This window comes from Rhamphochromis longiceps, linkage group LG7, assembly GCF_057381845.1.
Source record: "Rhamphochromis longiceps isolate RC_006_pf linkage group LG7, R_longiceps_female_GT1.1, whole genome shotgun sequence".
Classification (NCBI taxonomy): Eukaryota; Metazoa; Chordata; class Actinopteri; order Cichliformes; family Cichlidae; genus Rhamphochromis; species Rhamphochromis longiceps.
In genome coordinates, this window is record NC_140563.1 from 53,093,327 (window position 1) to 53,112,614 (window position 19,288).

Sequence of the window (19,288 nt, forward strand, 5' to 3'; positions counted from 1 at the left end):
TGAGTGGCTGTAGGCGTCTCTCTGCTGGGGCTGCGAGGCCGATGGAAGGGGTTAAAGAGAAGATTAAAGTGATAATGTACATCTCTAATCCGCAGCACATTAGGAGGGCAAAGAGGCAAAAACTGCCTCTGACCACGGAGCCTAACATAAAGAGCATGCATCAGTCGCCATCAGGGTCAGCTGTCACCATGGTAACAGATTATTCTGAATAATTGTGTGCCATATGCGCCTTGTCACAATTAGAAGTTGGCTGTGAGCCGGGCCATGGGTCAAATGGTGATCAGGGTATTGGGGGTGGTGGCAAACACATCCCTCTACAGTGTTTATTAAAATAAAGTTCAGCTTGCTGTTCACATCTGTCACAAGCCTCACAACCCACTCTCTGCTTCAGAGCAGATTTTCTTAGAGCTACAAGCTACAACACTTTGGTGCTGTGGCTTACTCGAAATGTCACTGCGTGCTGTATGTATTGAGCTTTCAATAGTTTTTTCCCCCCTTTTATAATAGATCTTCCAAAATGAAAATCTGGAAATGAATAAAAATGGATTTATGATTTCAGTCAGACTACTAAGCTTCTCGAATCAACGTTTTAGCAGAGTAGCGAGGAAAGGAAATGACTGTGTGAAGACAGTGCTCAAATGTAAGCTGACAGAGGCTCAAGTAAAAAAAAACAAAATTGTGTGGTGTGTTCTCCCTCCATTAGGAGTCCAGACATTTTAACTCATCACTGCAGTTTTCCCACCGGGCTTATACAGAGAATGCCTCTGTTCTCATAAGCCATGTTCACACTAGTGCAGTGAGAAAAGCAGCAACAAGGTGCAAAGTGGTTTATCCATTATAGTGAATCATTTATTTTGACACTTCAGCCCATGTGTGAAAAGTCATTTAGAGGGAGATACTGTGCTTCCCTGTAAAGCATAAATCCCCAAATCACAATTAATTAAAATAGAAAAGCTGGTCATCCAAATACCATGAAGTAATGCAGCTGAGTTCCTTCTTGGTAACTTAGAGCGTCTTACGTTTGGCTCATTTTCCTAGCCAACATGTGCCATCTGAAACTTAACTTTCTCAAGTGACCCGTGACGATCTCTATTCACATCGAGTTTCTACATCTGATTGTGAATTTGGCACTAAACAGGAATCTCCAGGGAAGTGCAAAATGTGACAGCGGCTTAATCAGTCTTAAAACGCTCGCTTTTCTCTGATCAAATTTGTCACATCATGTCAGGCTGGATCATAAGGTGCAGGCGCAGTCGACACATTTAGGAAAGAGCCTAGATGTGTTCAGACAAGTCACTTACATTTAAACACCAATTAAGCCTCGTGCACCACTTATATCTGTAGTCTATTAGATTGTCACCCATCACTATTAAGAGGTACTTGAAAGCCCTCTGGCATTCTGGGAAAATAATTACATTCTTTCTGCGTCATAATTACTGCCTTGAAAGTGGCTCTTTCAAACACTAACAAAGCAGGCTCTTACTCTTTCTCCGTCTCCCCATTTCTCTCCCCCCCCCCCCCCCCCCCCCCCCCCCCAAGGTCTGCCTTTCTCGTCTGTCTGTTTTCTCCCCAGACACTAATGAAGCAGTTTAATCTCGTAACTCCAGAGAAATTGTCAGCAGAGAACTCCATTAATTAAGTTCTTGTGTGTCTTCCTTTTAAAGTTTCCTTATTTTGAGAATGGGTCAAATCTATAGGTTTGCCACCTTACTGTTGTTTTGAAATTGGAGAATTGGCATGCTGTAAGGACTGCATCGTCTTGTTTAATTAGTCAAAATTAAACTAAGTTAAGTTTTTTAATTTGATCCATTTGATTTCCAGTTGCCAGTCTTAACTCAAGTCGATGTGTAATCTAGAAACTCATATTAAGATTTGTTTTTGCTAGCTAACAGTAAGCTAGTAGCATTAGGATACCATATGGTTATTTTCCTGTCACTTCTGAACCTACACTAGCCCTTGCAAGAAGTTGGTATGAAAAACCTGCCAGACATGAGGTGAGTTTGAGTTATTATAGTTCTAGTTCAGTAAATACAGTGAAAAGCTTGTCTGCTACTTCCTGAGCATGACTGATGTCTAGCACTAGCTAACCACACTCAATTGGTCTGTTTATGCAGTCACTCTACATTTATTTAGTCCTTGCTGTATTCTGACTGTTCATTTGGAGTACTTTTTTTGACACAGCCCTAGTTCATTCACAGGAAAAGTGACAGTTGTGTGACAGTTCCTATTACAAACAGCCAGAGAGCAAGTGTGCTTCTGCTCTCATATTTGTCTGCTTCTCAGTCCCAAAGATTCAGGCTGGTGACTTTTGATCCAAGTTTTCAGAGTAATGTAAAAGGAAAAAAAGTGCTCTATTTCAAATGGTGTGGCCTGCATTTCATTTTTTCCACCTCATCACTTTTTTTTTCTTATTTGAGCACTAGCCCAAGTAAAGTAAAATATGCTAGGTTGCAATTCGGATTGCATTAACTGGCTTCAGTAACTGTTAATGGAACAGCTTAACAGTACATACAAAAAATTGTTGTATGCAGTGTTGTTCCCGGATTCAAGTGCAAATAGTTATTTCAAACCATATTGAACAAATGGGATGCTTGGATATATCTAACAGGAGTTTTGCAACAAAAACAAATCAAATTCACCACGAGGGAAAATGTTTTACCACAAATCAGAACACTAATTTAGTAAGATTGTTATTATACATGAACATAAATATGTTATATGGTTAAGAAATATATTAAAACATACCACTAAAAATGTTAAGGGAACATGTGAACAACATTAACTTATTTTAAATGCAATATTTAAAGATTTGCTGATTTTGGTTTCCACTGGCTCTTGTTATGACTTTTGGTTTTCAACAAATTATATGTCAGTAAAGATTTTTTAGTTTGATTATTTAACTCATCACAATTTTTGAGCAGTATATACTCCATACCAACCCTGGGCAAGCCATTAGGGTTTTACTTTATTTCCCATTTTTCACTAAGGTGGGTACTACTGCTTTCCTCGTGGAGTGGAAAACAGTGCTTGCAGCGCTTTTATTTTTGCTGCAGCACTGTTTTATGCATAATGCCATTGCTTTGCTTTGTTTTGACTCATTGCTAGGGTATTGCTTTACCATGCAATATGTATTTGCTCGTAAGACTATTCCTTTTCCATTTGTTTGCCCTTTGATAGCTTTAAATCTAAAAATATGCCCTTACTGATGCTGAAACTGTGTCATTCTCAATAAGTTATACAATAACACAAACATTTTCCTGTGACCGATACTACACCTTATAAAGGCAGCGATCAAACCCCCGCACTCTACATGAAGAGCCCCTTAACGATGCATGCATATCCCCATTCTGCAGTACGTGCTCCACTTATTGCCCATAGCTTCTGAAGGGTTATTGTGCACCGAAATTTAGAATGTTTCCATTACAGTAAAGGCCCTATTGACAAAATTGCTTTGGTATTTATGAGTAGTGCCAGCAGCAGTACTACTGTGTTTGCTTTCTGGGAAGCTTTGTAAAGGCTAACAAGACCGAAGCCAGTAATAATCTTTTCACATTCACTTTTGAGGAGGGAAAATCAGATTTAGGACTCCAGGAAATTGACCTTAATGAACAGGTGTGTTCACACATACATGATCATAGTCGAACACAAACACATACTCTTTTCTAATGCAGAACATTGAAGAAGTTTGGTTATTTGTTGTAGAGGATGTCACTTTCAAAGAAAATGTGAAAAGGTACAAATGTCAGGGAGACAATTAAACTTAATGGGTATATCTTTAACAACAAATCTGTTCTTTAGATCTTTAATAAAAAGATATTATAGCAACATATCAGAAGGTACCTTCTGTAGTCTTACAGTTATTTATGTTATGATAAATAATACGAGTTACTGTCTACACTTGTGCTGGAAGTAACTCAGTAAGCATTTCATACTAAAACCTAACATCAATATTACAAGATGTTTAAGAAATACACTGTTATCCACTGTTAAGGATTGAAAGTGAGGTCAAGGACTCACAGATCTTAATAATGCCCTTGCTGTGCTTAGTCTTTCTCAGTGCAAAAAGCATAGAAATGCAAGTCATTGCACTTGATTGGTTAACATAACATCCCATTCTTAAGTAATATATCATTATAAAACCTTGATAGAGTTATTAAAGAGCAATTTGGTTTCCATACACTAGCATTAGCCATTTTTTTACAGTTCTTCTGCACTTTAATGAAAAGAGTTTCTATTTTACCTCTTAGCACAGTTTTCATATATCAAGCTAAGTTGCAAAAAAGCAATAGCAGACGTGATTAGCTATAGAGTGGTGAGCATTTACTCCAATGTGTACAGTCTAGCTTTTTTATGCCTGTCTGATTTTTCTGTGATTTTCCAATGATTCAAAATCAGAATAGAAATTCCTAATACGTAGAGCACAGATTATAAAGTTTTGAGAAAATAATATAATCTTCTCCAACTAAAAACAACAAAAATGATTATGCTACAGAGTGCTAAATATAATAAGAGATTAGTTTATTTGCTGTGTCTTCATGGTAGGCCACAATGATTTGAAAGGAGCAGCTCTGTGTAAAGCTCATGATTGATGAAAATGGTGCACTTTCTTTGGATTCCCTAGCTAATGACTCGCAAAAATATTATATTACCCTTTATGAGCAGTTTATATGTATATACGCATATATTTTCTTAATTCTGCTGGTTGTTGATGCTGTATTCCTACTTAGTCGGAGACAGAACACAGGGTCAGACACATTTGGCATATGTGTTTGGCTGAAGAGCCAATGGTGTGAAGCTACCATCTGTGGGATTATGACTGAATGCCTCTAAGACAAATCCTGGCTAGAAATCACAATATTAGAGCAACGTAGAACTTTGGTTGGTCCCAGACAGCCACTCCAGACTGATTAGAAAAAAAATCCCCAGGTAAAAATAAACTTAAAAAGTCATAATAAAATGCATAATATAGTACCAAGGCCTAAGGAATAGTTTTTATGATAATGTTTAAAATGTTTTATATGGTCAGAATAGTATATATAAAATATACAGTATAAGTATTTATATCTCCGTTGGGCTAAAGCAAATATGTAAATTGTGCTGTAGCGCTTTGTTTAACATACAATATCCGTATGTGAATGTTAATGGCTTATTTGAGGATCTGTGACCTTGTGTAACTGTGCACGCTACACAAACTCTAAATTCGGAAAAGACAATATGCTGCATCAGCTAAAATGAATGCATGCAAACACTGCAAGAAATGTTCTTCACCTTCAAAATAAGACAGCATGCAGAGAAAGAAGAGGAAGGAGAGGCCAGCAGGAGAGCAGGGGGATGAGTTCAATCCTAAGAGACAAATCACCCGCTCTACCCTCCACTGCCTGTCCTTGGAGCTCACACTGCAATTGGCCACACAGAGACTGACTCTGTCACCAACTGTCCCTGAGACGCACACACTGGAATGCAAAAACATATCACTGCAGCCACGATTATAAAGCACGCAATCACCGTAAGGTCAGAACGGCTTCTTTGTAAGCATGAAGTGAAACAGCAAGATTGAAAAAGGGCTTTCAGTTTCAAAAGGCATATATTGTTACCTCTTCTCTCACAGGTTATGTGAGACTAACCAAATGGAGACAAAATATGAACTTTAAGTAAATATTTTACATCTACTTTATGTCTTGTAAGACCTATATGTCCTATGCTGTCGTTTAGTGATAAAAAAAAAGTGTTGCTTGCAATTGTTAAACACATAAAGCCTATCAGTATGAGGTAGGGAAATATTACATATTGAATGAGAAATGTGTCAAAGCAGTAAGTTTCAAACATCTTAAAGAGTTTTTAATAAAAGAAAATGATTTGAAATTTCTTTAAAAATCATGTCTCTACCATATGGGTCTTTTTTGCAGACAGAAAACATCATATTTCAAAAGCTCAGCCTACAATTTTTGCAATATTATGTTAATTTTCCGTGATTTCTGTGAGTTTTCTTCGACTTCTAAGACATTTCAACTCATAATTTTCACTTTTCTCTTTGATTTTTTTTGTTCCATGTCACTGACATCCCCTCGTTCTTTAAGTTTTTCATTCCTTTTTCAGAACAAAAGCAACCAGGCCTTGCTTTGGTGATATGATGACAAAGAAGACAGTGAATGTGAGATTGGGCTTCACAAATAAACCTGACTTGTCTTGACTTGAAATTAAACTTTAATGTGCAAGACGCAGGTCAAGTAAGGAGGATTTGAGCATGATTGCATAAAATGTCAAAAACATAATGCTCATGCACATATGCACATCAAGAGGGGTGTATTCTATTGGAGGTTATACATGCACCAGTCATGCTTTGTTGACAGCAACAGCATCCTAATTGCACACACAAACACAAGAATATCTTTGGTAAAGGCACACCTTCACCATTCAATAAATTATTGTGGAGTGAAAAGGATAGATTTATAGTGCTTTTCCTGTTACTCTCGTCAGGAATAATCAAAATAATTCTCATCAAGGACTCCTCACAGCTGAACTTCACCAAATTGCTTGTCTTTCTTCGTCCTTTCTACTCCCACTTCAATTTTTCTCTTTGAAATTGCAGGCCACTTAGAGTTGTGATTGCTGTTGCAAGAACAGTTAAGTGCACAAGCACAATCATGCAAGGACAAGAAACACACTTACCTGGGCACGCAAGTACACTCCTACCTGGATGCACAAGCACATTCACTGATACCCTTATGAACTTCATGCAGACACACACATGCGCACGCACACAAATAAGACGCATCATTAAAAAGCAAGATGAATCTCCACCCCACAGTGTTGCTACTTTAATAGCAGCGTGATAAGAAGGCAGACACTTCCTCAAATAGGCAAAAATGAAGAGCTGCGTCTCCTTAATGTATACATTTGCATATATCACTACGTGTAAACCGTACAGGCACTCATAAATAATACATGCATGTTAGGGATACTGGTGTCCTGCTTCATGGTACAGCTACCCTGCAGAATGACTAATGACTGTAGCTCAAATAGCACTACTGGGTCCCCTTACTTGTGTGTGTGTGTCCATGCATGTGTGTGTCTGCCCATCTATCTCTCTGTGTATGTCTATGTTTTGCGACTGCGTTCGCACAAAGGGGGTATCCTACATCTTAAAAATTTGACCTTGGCAAGGAGATCAGATTTTGATGCTGATGGCACAAGACAAATGTAGCGTTTGCTCCTTTACTCGTGTTAGAGGATATGTGCATGCATGTGTGTGTGTGTGTGTGTGTGTGTGTGTGTGTGTGTGTGTGTGTGTGTGTGTGTGTGTGTGTGTGTGTGTGTGTGTGTGTACATGTATGGCAGTGCATGAGTAAAAGATGTGATGGTTGAGTGCTATCGGGTGGCAAGTGGTCATGTTCACTCTCTCTCTGAGGGGATGCTGTGCTGCAGTGGATATTGGTCTTCTAAGGTCAGGGGGTTAACTCAGCTCTCCGTAACAAAACTATAGTTGTGCCATCATAAAACACACAAAACCATTATTTTAAGGACACCAGCACCTAATCAATTTCACCCTGCTAGATATTTGTTAATATGATTACTTCCATACATCTTCAGTCCTGCATAAATAACAATGGGAAGGACAAGATCCATGAAAGATGGATATTGGGTGGTGGTTTACTGGGACTCAACAGATAGCTTAACATTTGGACCAGTGACTGGGTACAGTAAGTTCTACCCCCATACTGACACTCTGGCTGACTTCTGTAAGTAGATGATGATAGCAGATCATCTGCAGACATGATACAGTGCAGCTTTGGGGTGTCTTTTCTTTTAGTTAAAGTTGGAAGCTTCCTTTCATCTCAGGTAAGCATCTGTAAGACCATTAATCATCATTATTCTGGCAAGGCCGGCCTCAGAACTTGTTGAATTTTAAATGTAAGTCCCTGAATTAATGATTAGACAATGTTTATTTTGTTGGGTTGTGACATTTGAATCCTCAGAGAGAAAAAAAACAAAACAAACCCTCAAGAAATAAATGACCGTAAATTTAAAAAAAGAAAAGATTCGGATTAACTCCCATTTAAAACAGCCCCAAATTATCTTTAAAATCCAAGAACTTAATGAGTTCTTTGTGATTTTACATTGCCATATTTTAATGTAAAATACACTCAAAAATGATTCAATGCCCTCATAAACAGGACGCAATTGTGTGAGTAAAACACAGCTGATACAAATGTATATAAAATCAAAAGTGTATCTATTCAGATAAATAATCATTAAGGAAAAAAAGCTTCATATAGACTGAATGTATACCAATCAAGTAGATTTGTTTTGATGAGATTCTGTTAAATGTAATGTTTTACATTGTATAATATATCTACATGTAATCAAATTACTTTAAGTCATTATTTTGGGTATTAATATTTCCTTGTGGGTTTGGAAAATAACTTGTTGAAATAACTGCATGAATTGTTATTAAGGTATTAAAATGTTAGATTAAATGTATATTTTTAATACTAATCTGTCTCATTATAGATTTCAAGGTGTATTATAGTTTATCTTCTTAAGATCTGATTACAAGCTAGAGAACATCACAATTTATTTTGGAGGAATGGCACAAATTTATACACTTAGTCATTATTTTATCACTAATAAAGTTTCCGTTTGGTTTTGAGTGTTGTTTGGTATAGCAGTGTCTACAGAGAATGCACACTTAAGTAGATAATCTCTTATATGAAACACTGCTGAACTATGTAAGGGCTTTCACCCCTACACAATATCCTTCTGCTTTTCATCCTGCTTTATATACCCCCTTTTTCTGCTTTTTTCATCATTCTGTCCCCTCATTTACCAATCTGCAAGTCCCATTAAATGATTTGTAAGCCCACAAGTGAATATATGCAAAGCCTCTTTTACTCCATCAGCTTAGTGAGCACTAGGCTAAAACACACCTTGCTAAAGTCCCTGTCACACAGTCTCACGCAAAGGTATTCTGCAAAGCGAACTAATTATCCCAAGAACAACACGTTCACACAATCCAAATATTCTTAGATAGACTGGGGATACTGGCCTAAAATATTTATATTCACACACTATCCATGCACTCATGCAAATACATAGGTACGCTTATTGAAAAAGCACACACGTACACATTCAGGCACGCCCGGGATAAGTCTGAGCCCTCTCTGTCTTATCGAGACGTGCCTCATCAGATAGGATTCTGCTTGTAAGGTCCAACCAATAAAAAGCCCAAATATTCCATTAAGTGTAAATCCTCTCCGCTGGTGGAGCTTGTGGAGTCAGTTTTGGACTAGACAAACACTGCCAAGCAGTCATGCCCAAGCTGGGACCACTGCCAACAAGAAGCTCCACAGATATTGGTGTGTCACTGTGGGGCACGTGCGTATATGTTTGTGTGCACGGGCAGCATGAAACCCCAATGTGAGCATTAGCAGGCAGGGGAATGAACAAACTAAAGCTCTGATCCATGCTGCTCAGTATAATGGAAAGGCAGAGTCTCAGGAATCTAAGTGGGTTGCAGCTGCAACACATAAGCTTTTGTTCTGTGTGTATGTGTTCACATGTGATGTTTTTATAAATTTTTTTCCCTTTTGCAACAAAACTGGAGTACACGTTGTGCCCATGTGTGTTGGTGCACACAAGCATTTACGCATTTTGTATACTCACAACACATTTGCCTGCTTTTTATTACTAAAATGAATTTGTAAGACACACAAATTCAGTAGCTTTCACTCTACTATGTAGCTGATTTGTTAGTGCGTTGGTCATATCACTGTGGAGTCTGTGTTTATTTAGTAACGCAGCTCTGTAGCTCTCTGTGTACTGCACAGACAGCTGCAATGTTTTAGGCAGAACAGACATAGATTTCTATCACTGACCCTAAGGCTGCTCATTAGAATTCTGCACACCTCTCTCAAATCTCCCGCTTCCCCCATCCACCCACCCTTAACTTTTTTCTCTCTCTCACTACCTTCCTTTATTTCTTTCTTGCTGTCTTACACACTGGAAATGAATGCTTAGAGCAAAAAGGTGAGCTATTGGTTAGCCGAGATAACAATGACTGTGTGAGTAGCATACGCGGCAAGTCGCAGCTGACAAAAAATACACAAAGGCAAGCAACGCTGCACAACTGCATACATGTAACTGCTGTTTGCATGTTTACAACATGCACTTTCACAGCTACTATATTTGAAATATTAACATTAAAAAGCTCAAGGCATCCATCATACCTGCATTAATCTGAGAGAATTATCAGCAGTCTCCCAACTTTAAGTGGATTTCAAGACTCTTTTAAGTGTGGCTTTTTCAGAAGGCCCACACAGTAACTGTGTGGCTTTGTATAGCTGCCACACTTGCCCCCCATAAGCAGCCATTTCCACATTTAGAAAGCTTAATGTTTAGAGATTTCTCATTTGAGGTCATAAGCCCATTGCTCCAGAGTTAGCCATATTGAGCGTCTTGCTGCCACCAGCTGCAAGTGTAAAATGTGTATTCTGTCATTGGTTGACAAGTAGTTGCCCGAGGTTGCCCATATGGAAAAGATATATATAAATCTTATAAAGTTTGTATCTGTCTTGTGTGAAACTTGTATGAAAAACATACAAGAGTGAAAACAGATATAAGATCCCTTGAAAAATTATATAAATTGAACTTGTATTTTTTGGATACTTACTAAAACAATATATGAAAGTAATGAGAAAGTGGCCACTTTCACGAGTAAAACCTTATATGATTCACTATATGGAGTAGGCCACATCTTATGCAAGTCTTTTATAAGTTTTTACTATTTCTTTTCCATATGGTTGTTGACTGACACTAGGTGAAATTGGTTGCAAACTTATCTGCAATCACTTGCAAACTGCTAGCTAAGCTACTTGAAAAAGTGGACTTTTATTTTGATGGGAAAAGTTCTCTGTGTCTATTTTGTGTCGCACTTTTCACAGTTTCACTACAACCTTAAAAGTAGCTGCTCAGTGTTTTTCCACGTTTGTTTTGGGGTTTTTTTGTGGACTTTGGATGACTGTGCCAATCTCCGACCAACCAAAGCAATTCCAAAGAGGCTTTTGCCACATCTTTCTTTAGTGTCAGGGAGTCATTGACTTGTCAGCAGATGTAGGTGACTGGGGCTTTTAGCAGTCGATTTCCCAGCAACTGCCATCAACCTCCAGCAACCACTCACCAGCTGGTAGGGGAATACATATTTTTCCCTGATGACCAGTGGTTTTTAGTTGGTTGTAGATGGGTCTCTAGGTTTGTGTGACTGGGGCCTTAATCACTTGGCCACATGTTCAAAAACAGAGCAAGTTAATGGTATGTCGTTAGAAGTCATGTGTCTGCAAAACCACCATATGAGTTATGAGCATCACAACAGTCAGACAAATCAAGTTAGCTTAACAATTAGCACACAAATAGTTCTAAGGCCAAACCAGAGGTAAAAAATGAGTGTGGGAGGGTGGACATGCCATGTCTGCTGAATATAAGAGTCAGTGGTTCTTTGCCAAACCAAAGCAAAACTTAACCAAACCCAACTTACTTCACCCCCTGGTTACTGAAAATTAGTACAGCTCTAAAGTGATCTTATAATACTGCTCATAACAGGTGTAAAGACATATAGTCTTAGTCATATAAATTCACTAATGAAAATCTTATGACACCAGGCTTGGATAGAAAACTCATTTTGATATATTAATTGCTAATGTTTGCTGCATCCATTCTTAAGTACTCAGCTGGGATTGGGGATGTGTGCTTTTGTGTTGGGGTTATTGTCCCTAGCTAATTGAGCAATTCCAGTGGGGGAGGAGTAGTGTTTAAGGTCATGGAATAACGTGGTCTCTGGAAGCAGTTAGAAAGCTCACACTTCCGTAATTACTCTGGTTTTATCTGTGTAGCAGCTAGAACCGCTAGACAAACACACATATAAGCAGCACTAGGCACATACTGTATCCTGAAGCATGTTCAAATTTCACACTGCACACATTTACCTGTATGAATAAGTGCTGCTTGCACACAGTGTTTTCCCCGCATGCAGTTAATTAAAAGTTACTTTTTGATATTTTCTATTATAGAAGAAACTCTGTCCATGATTTCTGGAAATTGAACCTGTCATAAAAACTGAATTTAATGATACGTTTGAGATGTAAAGGAAACGTTTGAAAAGTCATGCTGAATATTTATACTGACATTGGATTGGGTAATGTGGAATGACAGGATGCCACATCACTTGATGGAAATGAAAATGATGAATCTACTGTACAGAAGGCTGAATTCGGACATCCCGAAAATCAAAGTGGAAAAATGATGCAGCAGACTCCATTTTGACAGACCTGAACAGTCTGAGGTGCAACCTGGCAGCGTTGGACGGCCTAAAACATAAAGTTCCAGAGGTGTTCGATTAGATTTAGGTCTGGCGAGTGTGGGGGTACAGTCATTGGTATCAATTCCTTCAATCTCCAGGAACAGCCTGCACACTCCTACCACGTGAGGCTGAGCATTGTTGGACACCAGGTGGAATCCAGGACCCACTGCACCAGGATGAGGTCTGACAGTGGGTCCAAAGATTTCATCTCGATACCTAATGCCAGTCAGGGTGCCGTTGCCCATTGGCTGTAGAGGTCTGTGCGTCCTTCCATGGTTATTCCTCCCCTGATGATCAGTGACCTACTACCAACCCAGTCATGCTGAATGACGTTACAGGCAGTATAACATTCACCATGGTTATCCAGACTCTTTCAGGTGTGCTGAGGGTGAACCTGCTGTGATCTATGAGAAGCACAGGGTGCAAGTTTTGGCACCAATTGTGGTATTCTATGGCAAATGCCAATCTGGTTTCATTGTGCTCTGCAGTGACCATGAAGCCCTTTAGAGGATGTAGGTTCCTCATAAAGTCTTTTTCTGATTGTTTTCTCAGACACATTAACACCAGTGGTCTGTTGGAGGTCATTTTGTAGTTCTGACAGTGATCATCCTGTTCCTCCTTGCAAAAAGGAGTAGATGCTGGTCATGCTGATGGGTTAAGGACCTTCTATGGCTCTGTCCGGCTCCCTTAGAATAACTGCCTGTCTCTTGAAATCCCCTCAATCCCCTCAAGGTCCAATGTGCTAGGACCTTTGCACCCTCTGTACGGTCCAGATTTCAGCTCACAGTACCAGTAGTGACACTGGCCCTAGCCAAACAGTCAGAAGGGATGAGGAGGGAAAAAGTCAGTGGCCTCCACCTGTAAAACCATTCCTATTGTGGGTGCTCATTGTTACCCCTCTAGTGCACCTGTTTTTAATTTCATTAACACCAAACCTCTGCTGCCAGATCAATATCCTACAAGTTTAATTGACTTGATGCTAAACCCTGATTAAAAAGTATTCCTTTACTTGTTTTCAGGAGTATATATCCAAAGCCTGTGCGTCTATGCATGTATGTGTGTGTTTGTTTGCATGTGCACGCATGCTTGATTGCACATGTGACTTGAACAAACGCCAACACTAGTGGCCCTATCTGTTTGTCCCATGCAGACGTTCTGTGAATGTGTGCCCAGCTCCTCTCAACTCAAACATCGCTGGTCAGATTCAGAAACAGCCAGGGAGACCCCAGCTAAGGTAAGGCCCCGTTATCACAACATGTACGCACATGTATACTTGAGCAATTTGTCTTTTTAACTGGTTGAATTTACACAAATCAAACAAATTATTTTGGCTAGAGTTTGAATTAGATTTCTGCAGAATAATATGTAAGTTGATATGGGGACTAGCAAACACTGAAGTGGATAGAAATGGCTAAATAAAAATAATCCAAACTGATATAATGTATAATATTATAATGACACAAATTAAATCCCCTTATTTCTTCCTCTATACTACGTGCACTGCTGTATACACTACCATCCACCATCCTCCTTTTTAGCCAAATCAGGGGCAGACATTGAATAGTTACTTGCTCACCTGTGGAGGAGATTATGTTTCACCGACAATTATTTTTTTAATCACCAGCCACTATCTCACTCCTTTAGAAATGAATCGTTGTGTGTAACACATTATATTTTGCCACTGAGAAGCAGCAATTGCACAACCTCAGCTCAAATACCCAGACGCACAAGAGGAAGATGGATAAGACCCTGCAGATACTCTGAACTGAGAGGGGAGGTCATGGCTACACTGGGAAATGGAGCCTGATTGTATAGCAGATTATAATGAAGAAACTGCACTGAATGCTGTTATGAGTCAGATTCAAACCGCCAGTGAATGAAAGGAGGGTGGAAATGGTGAACATGACTTCTTTTAAAACCAGTCCGTGCATGCCAGTTTAGCTTCAAAATATTTTTGTACCTTTCTGCGTGTATTAGTTTGGCAGCTCCAACGTGAATGTCTTCTGTGTATACATCGATTTGTGTCAGCATGTGCGTGTTTGTGTTTTGAGAAGAGGGAGAGAGGACGAGAGAGCGAGGATGCTTGGAAGAGTTTTGCTAGTTTCCTGCTTATCTAATGAGCAGGCAAAACCTTTTGTCCAAGAACTGTCTGCCAGTTCTCCTGCGTGGGAGGACATCATTTCCACAGAGAGGAATTCTCTCTAATTCTCTGCCTCTTCTTTCCGATCTATCTATCAGAATTCCCCAGTTCTCCTCTCAAATCCCATGGTGTGGCTTGAGTACAGAAAGGAGAGGACGTGAAAGTCAGCCACTAATTACAGAGTTGTCTCCTGCTGTGAGATCGAGAGTCTCATTTACAAAAAAAACCTAACTGTTAAGAGGCTGCTTGCATCCTGTTCTCACTGTCATTATGCCACTACAAATCTCAACCTGAGGTGGGAGACCGCGTACTCCAATGGGGCATGAAGCAGGTTGCTGTTTCATTTCATTTTTTACTGACCATCAAAACACAATGCAAAAGAAAATCTCTGGCTCCAGAAACATTTTGGTTGGTTAATAATGCATAAAAAAAGGTTAAATTAGCCACCTTTGTTTCTAAAGTGGAAAAGATGCCTGGTTAGTTAATTTCTTTTTACACTTGCTCTGTTTTCTATTTCTTTTCTGTTGTCTTATCCCTATGCCATGTTTATTACTGGGAACATTGTTTGCCACAGCACAATAAAAAAATAAAATCATAAAATTATAAGATCAACTTAACTGAATAACCACCTTGTTGTTGAGCCAGTGCGTTTCTACAGACCAAAATATTACCTGTAAACAGAAGAATGAGTGCATTTCCTGTGATTATTCTTCTGTTGAAAAATAAATAAATCCTCATCCTGTACTTGTTTGAGCAAACATCCTATAATGACACATAATTATGTTATTGTTAAGTGACCTCGTCTTTTATTGACATTGTAAGTTGTAGGAAAAATTGACATCCAAAGCAGTAGAACTTCCCAGGAGAAAAAAGGCCTTAACAAAAAAAAGTCAGCAAACCTTTTAATCTTTTTTTTTTTAATTTGATTTGATGGAATACGTGTGTGGTGAAGTGTGGTTTGTGCAGGGGTGGGGTGGAGCAGTGGGTAACTGCCAGGGTATCCAAAAAGAACTATAATAAAGCACTGTTGACTGTGACACACTGAGTGAGTTGTGTCCTGTCTTCACAACATGCAATTTTGATGATTTTTGGTAATGGTTCAAAAAACTTTTCAAATAAGTGTCTATGGGCATTTCGAGATGGTGCTGAGTAACACACTTCTACAAGGACTGTGTCTCTATCAGTGAACTGAGAGGTTTTCAGCAGTATTTCAGCAAATGCTTCCCAACAATGCAGTGTCTGTGGGCAGGAGGGTGAAATCTGGATTGACAGATTAGCAAAACACAGAACTTTAACACTGAACTGCACTTTTGTTGATTCATTGTTGTATTCATAAACATGAAAAACAGATTCTGCAGTCACGTTAGGGAAAATGGTGGTTTGAGATTGCAGCAACACCAAAGTTACTGCAACCATGTGCAATGAATTTGTGGTTTTGTTGCCCTTTGAAAATGTTTCTTTGAAGACGAACGGCAGGTATGTGTATGAGTGATCAAAGCAACTTTGGTTCATCAAACCAGCAATAGAGCAGCAATAAGACAGACTCAATAAGACTGAATTAGATTAATAACACTTAATAAGACACAGAGTTGAATGTTAGATAGCAAGCACTTAGATGTAGAAAAAAGTTCTTATATAAATGTGTGTGAATGAGACATGTTATATGAAGTGCTCTGAGTGCTCAGAGTAGAAAAGCACTATGTAAAAACCAGCTCATTTACCATAAATGAACTGGTAAACACAAAAGTAGAGATTCCTAAAAAAATAGGATTATTGTACAACAGCAATTTCATGGCAACGTAACATAGGCACGTTCTTTTATAGAAACCAGTTGGCAACTAGTTAGGTCGAGTTGGGAGTCTCTCCACATTTATATATTATATGCCAATTATAATTGGCATATAATTATATTATATTATATTATATATAATATAATTATATTATATTAGCCTTAATTTTTCAAGACTAAATTATTATTACAGATTCGATCATTGTCTAGTTACGGTTCAACATGCATGAAACACATCTACTCCTCTGTGTTCTGAATATGTTTTAATGTATAGAGGTCTGCCTGTCAGCATAACTATGACTATCATATATCTTTTCCATTCTACGTTAATAATCAGTGTGCTAGCAATGAATATTTAGTGTAGTGCCAGTGATAGCTTTCACTGATGTCTTGGCCCGCTAGCGATAGTACTCAGGCAAACCGTTCTAATGTTACGTTGCTGTCATTCTGCAGAGCAAGGCCATTATACACATTATGTACGACACAGACACCCCTCTGCACACACATCCATAGACACAGCCAAGCCCAGTGAGTTAAAATCACTGAGCCGCACCTCATACAAACTGGAAAAAAGAGAAACACAGTTTTGATATGTAATGAAAGATTTTAAGGTAAATTCTAAGTATAGTCATAAGGCCTACATGTTGAATTAGAGCAAGCAAACGAAAAAAAAATGCTATGTGCAGTATTATTCCCCTGGAGCTCATTTCTACGATGATGTATATGGGTGAAAAAATAAAGCAATGCGCCAGTTTTTTTTATGTTCTTTTTCCCAAAAAAGCATTATGGTCAAATTATGTAGGTCTCCATGCAACTATGTGTCCATGTGCATATATGCAGTGAACATTAAGTGGCATAAATGTGTGTAGTGTATCTAGTGTCTAGTTGTACAGTATGCAGTATGTTGCAAAATATTACATATTAGGACATAATAAAAAATTATCTGGTCATCACCAGCTCTTAAATTAGATAACAACAGAAGACACATTATACGGTCTCATTACTTATTTAACTAAAAAAAAAGTACATTTGAAAAATTAGTACACCAGAAGATTCAGAACTTTTAGCAACAGTAACTAGATGGCTTTAGTCTGTCACATCATTGTGGAGGAATTTGAGCCCATTCATTACAATGTTGTCTGACTTTATTGAGGTTTGTTGGGATTCATTTATGCACAGCTCTCTTAGGGCCCTGCTATCCAGTCGTTAAGTGATGACGTGACGAATCCTACTTCCGGGCCTAAAGTAGTCTGCGTTTAATATGGCTTTTGTGTTGTTAACATGTTTAATGCTTTGTATTTTCTTCTATTTAATCTCAAAAAGCTCCTAAAACAGTCAGTGATCACTGTTGACCTCCCTCGGCTTTTATTACCACTAATCATTTATATAAGCTCAGTTTTTCAAACCTTAGGATGTAACTACAGCCCAGTCCATGCAGCAGTATATGAATGACTAACCTCCTATTGTGGATGGATTATCTCAGTTGTTCTCCTGGCTGAAGTTTGGTCCTTTTACAGCATCCTGCCATGCGATTACATTTGTTCCTGACCACCGAGAACACTAACGTTAACTTTTATCGAGTGGGAAAAAAGTTAGCTTGTTTATATTACGCTAACATAGCTGAGTCGCTAGCGGTCACATAGCACATCATTATATACCAGCTAGCCAAACTTCAGTAACCCTACAAACGTCACTGCTGTTTAGTTTTCTGTCTTCATTTATGTTGGAAGTGATAACAGAGCTGTACGCTTTAATTTGTTTCCAAAACCCCGCAGTCTTGACATGCTATATATTGCATTTAGATAGAAGCTAGCGAGCTAACTTCCTGCTAACTTCTAACTCCGTTAAATGTCATAAATTCTGTTTTCATTGATGCTTGGATGTTAAACTCAATTGTTACACCTGGTAGAACAGAAGTCTGATCATTTTATTAAAGATGAAAGACTTTAGACAGTTTTTCAACTCTCAGTAATGCCATAGTGATCGTTTGATATATGGACCTGCAGCAGAGTTTAGGCCCAGACACGGCTAGTGACGTCAGACTTAACGACCGGATAGGAGTTCTGTCAAGTTTAGGTCTGGACTTTGACATCTTGGTTCTGTTCTTTTTCAGCCATTTCGCTGTAGATTTGCTGGTGTCTTGGAAATATTATTATTATTGTCCTGTTTGCCAACCCACTTTTGCCCAAGTTTATTTGTCACACAGAAGCTCCCACATTTGACTCTAGAATATGTGTGAGTTCAAGGTCAACAAGTAGCTCCGCAGAGCGGATCAGCCACTAACCAGAAGGTCAGTGGTTCGATCCCAGGCTGCTCCAGTCTGCATGTCAACCCCATGTTGCTCTCCAATGCATCCATCGGAGTGTGAATGTGTATGAATGTTAGGCACTTAAGCTTAGAATTGCTGGTGTGATTGGGTGAATGAATTAGCTGCATAAAGCGCTTTGAGTGCTCGGATAGAGTAGAAAAGCGCTATATAAGAACCAGTCCATTTACCATTTAACTAAGGGACTGCAAAGTGCTCAGGTCCTGTGGCTAAAAAAAACTAGTCCGAATCAACATGCCTCCACCACCATGCTTGACAGCTGGCTTGATGTGTTTATGCTGACATGCTGTGTTTGGTTTTTGCCAAACATATTGGTGTGCATTAAAGCCAAAAATTTCCACTTTCATCTTGTGTGTCCAAAGGAAACAGCTTTGCAAATGTAACCTTTTTTTTCTATGAGCATTATAATTTATTGAGCTAACTGAGGCTTAAAAAGTCTGAGATGTAGCGCTTTGGTTTTTTGTGGTCCTTTGGAAATAGGCTCATTACCTTCCCAAACAAATGGGGAGGATATAAGACCGTAATAAAGTAGCAACTGTTTCTTAAAGATCATTGCTAATGTCTTTCTTCCTTGGCTTTGTGTTAAAACAACTGAATGCCTCAGACCCACAAAACTGCTGCTTTTACTCAAGTGCTCACACTTTTTGATGATTAGTTAATCAAGTGTATTTGATTAGCAGC

General features: G+C 38.8%; 1 protein-coding gene across 2 annotated transcripts in view; it reads left to right on the plus strand.

The window, feature by feature from the left end:
- The window catches only part of fibcd1b (fibrinogen C domain containing 1b), a 123,336-nt gene that overhangs the window by 15,815 nt on the left and 88,233 nt on the right, over positions 1 to 19,288 (plus strand). The window contains exon 2 of one of the 2 annotated variants that reach the window (XM_085414279.1): positions 13,503 to 13,586. The exons of the other annotated variant lie outside the window; for it this stretch is intronic. Within the exon in view, the coding sequence (XP_085270405.1) occupies positions 13,503 to 13,586 (84 nt within the window). The remainder of the gene's footprint in view (positions 1 to 13,502; positions 13,587 to 19,288) is intronic. 2 annotated transcript variants of the gene reach the window in all.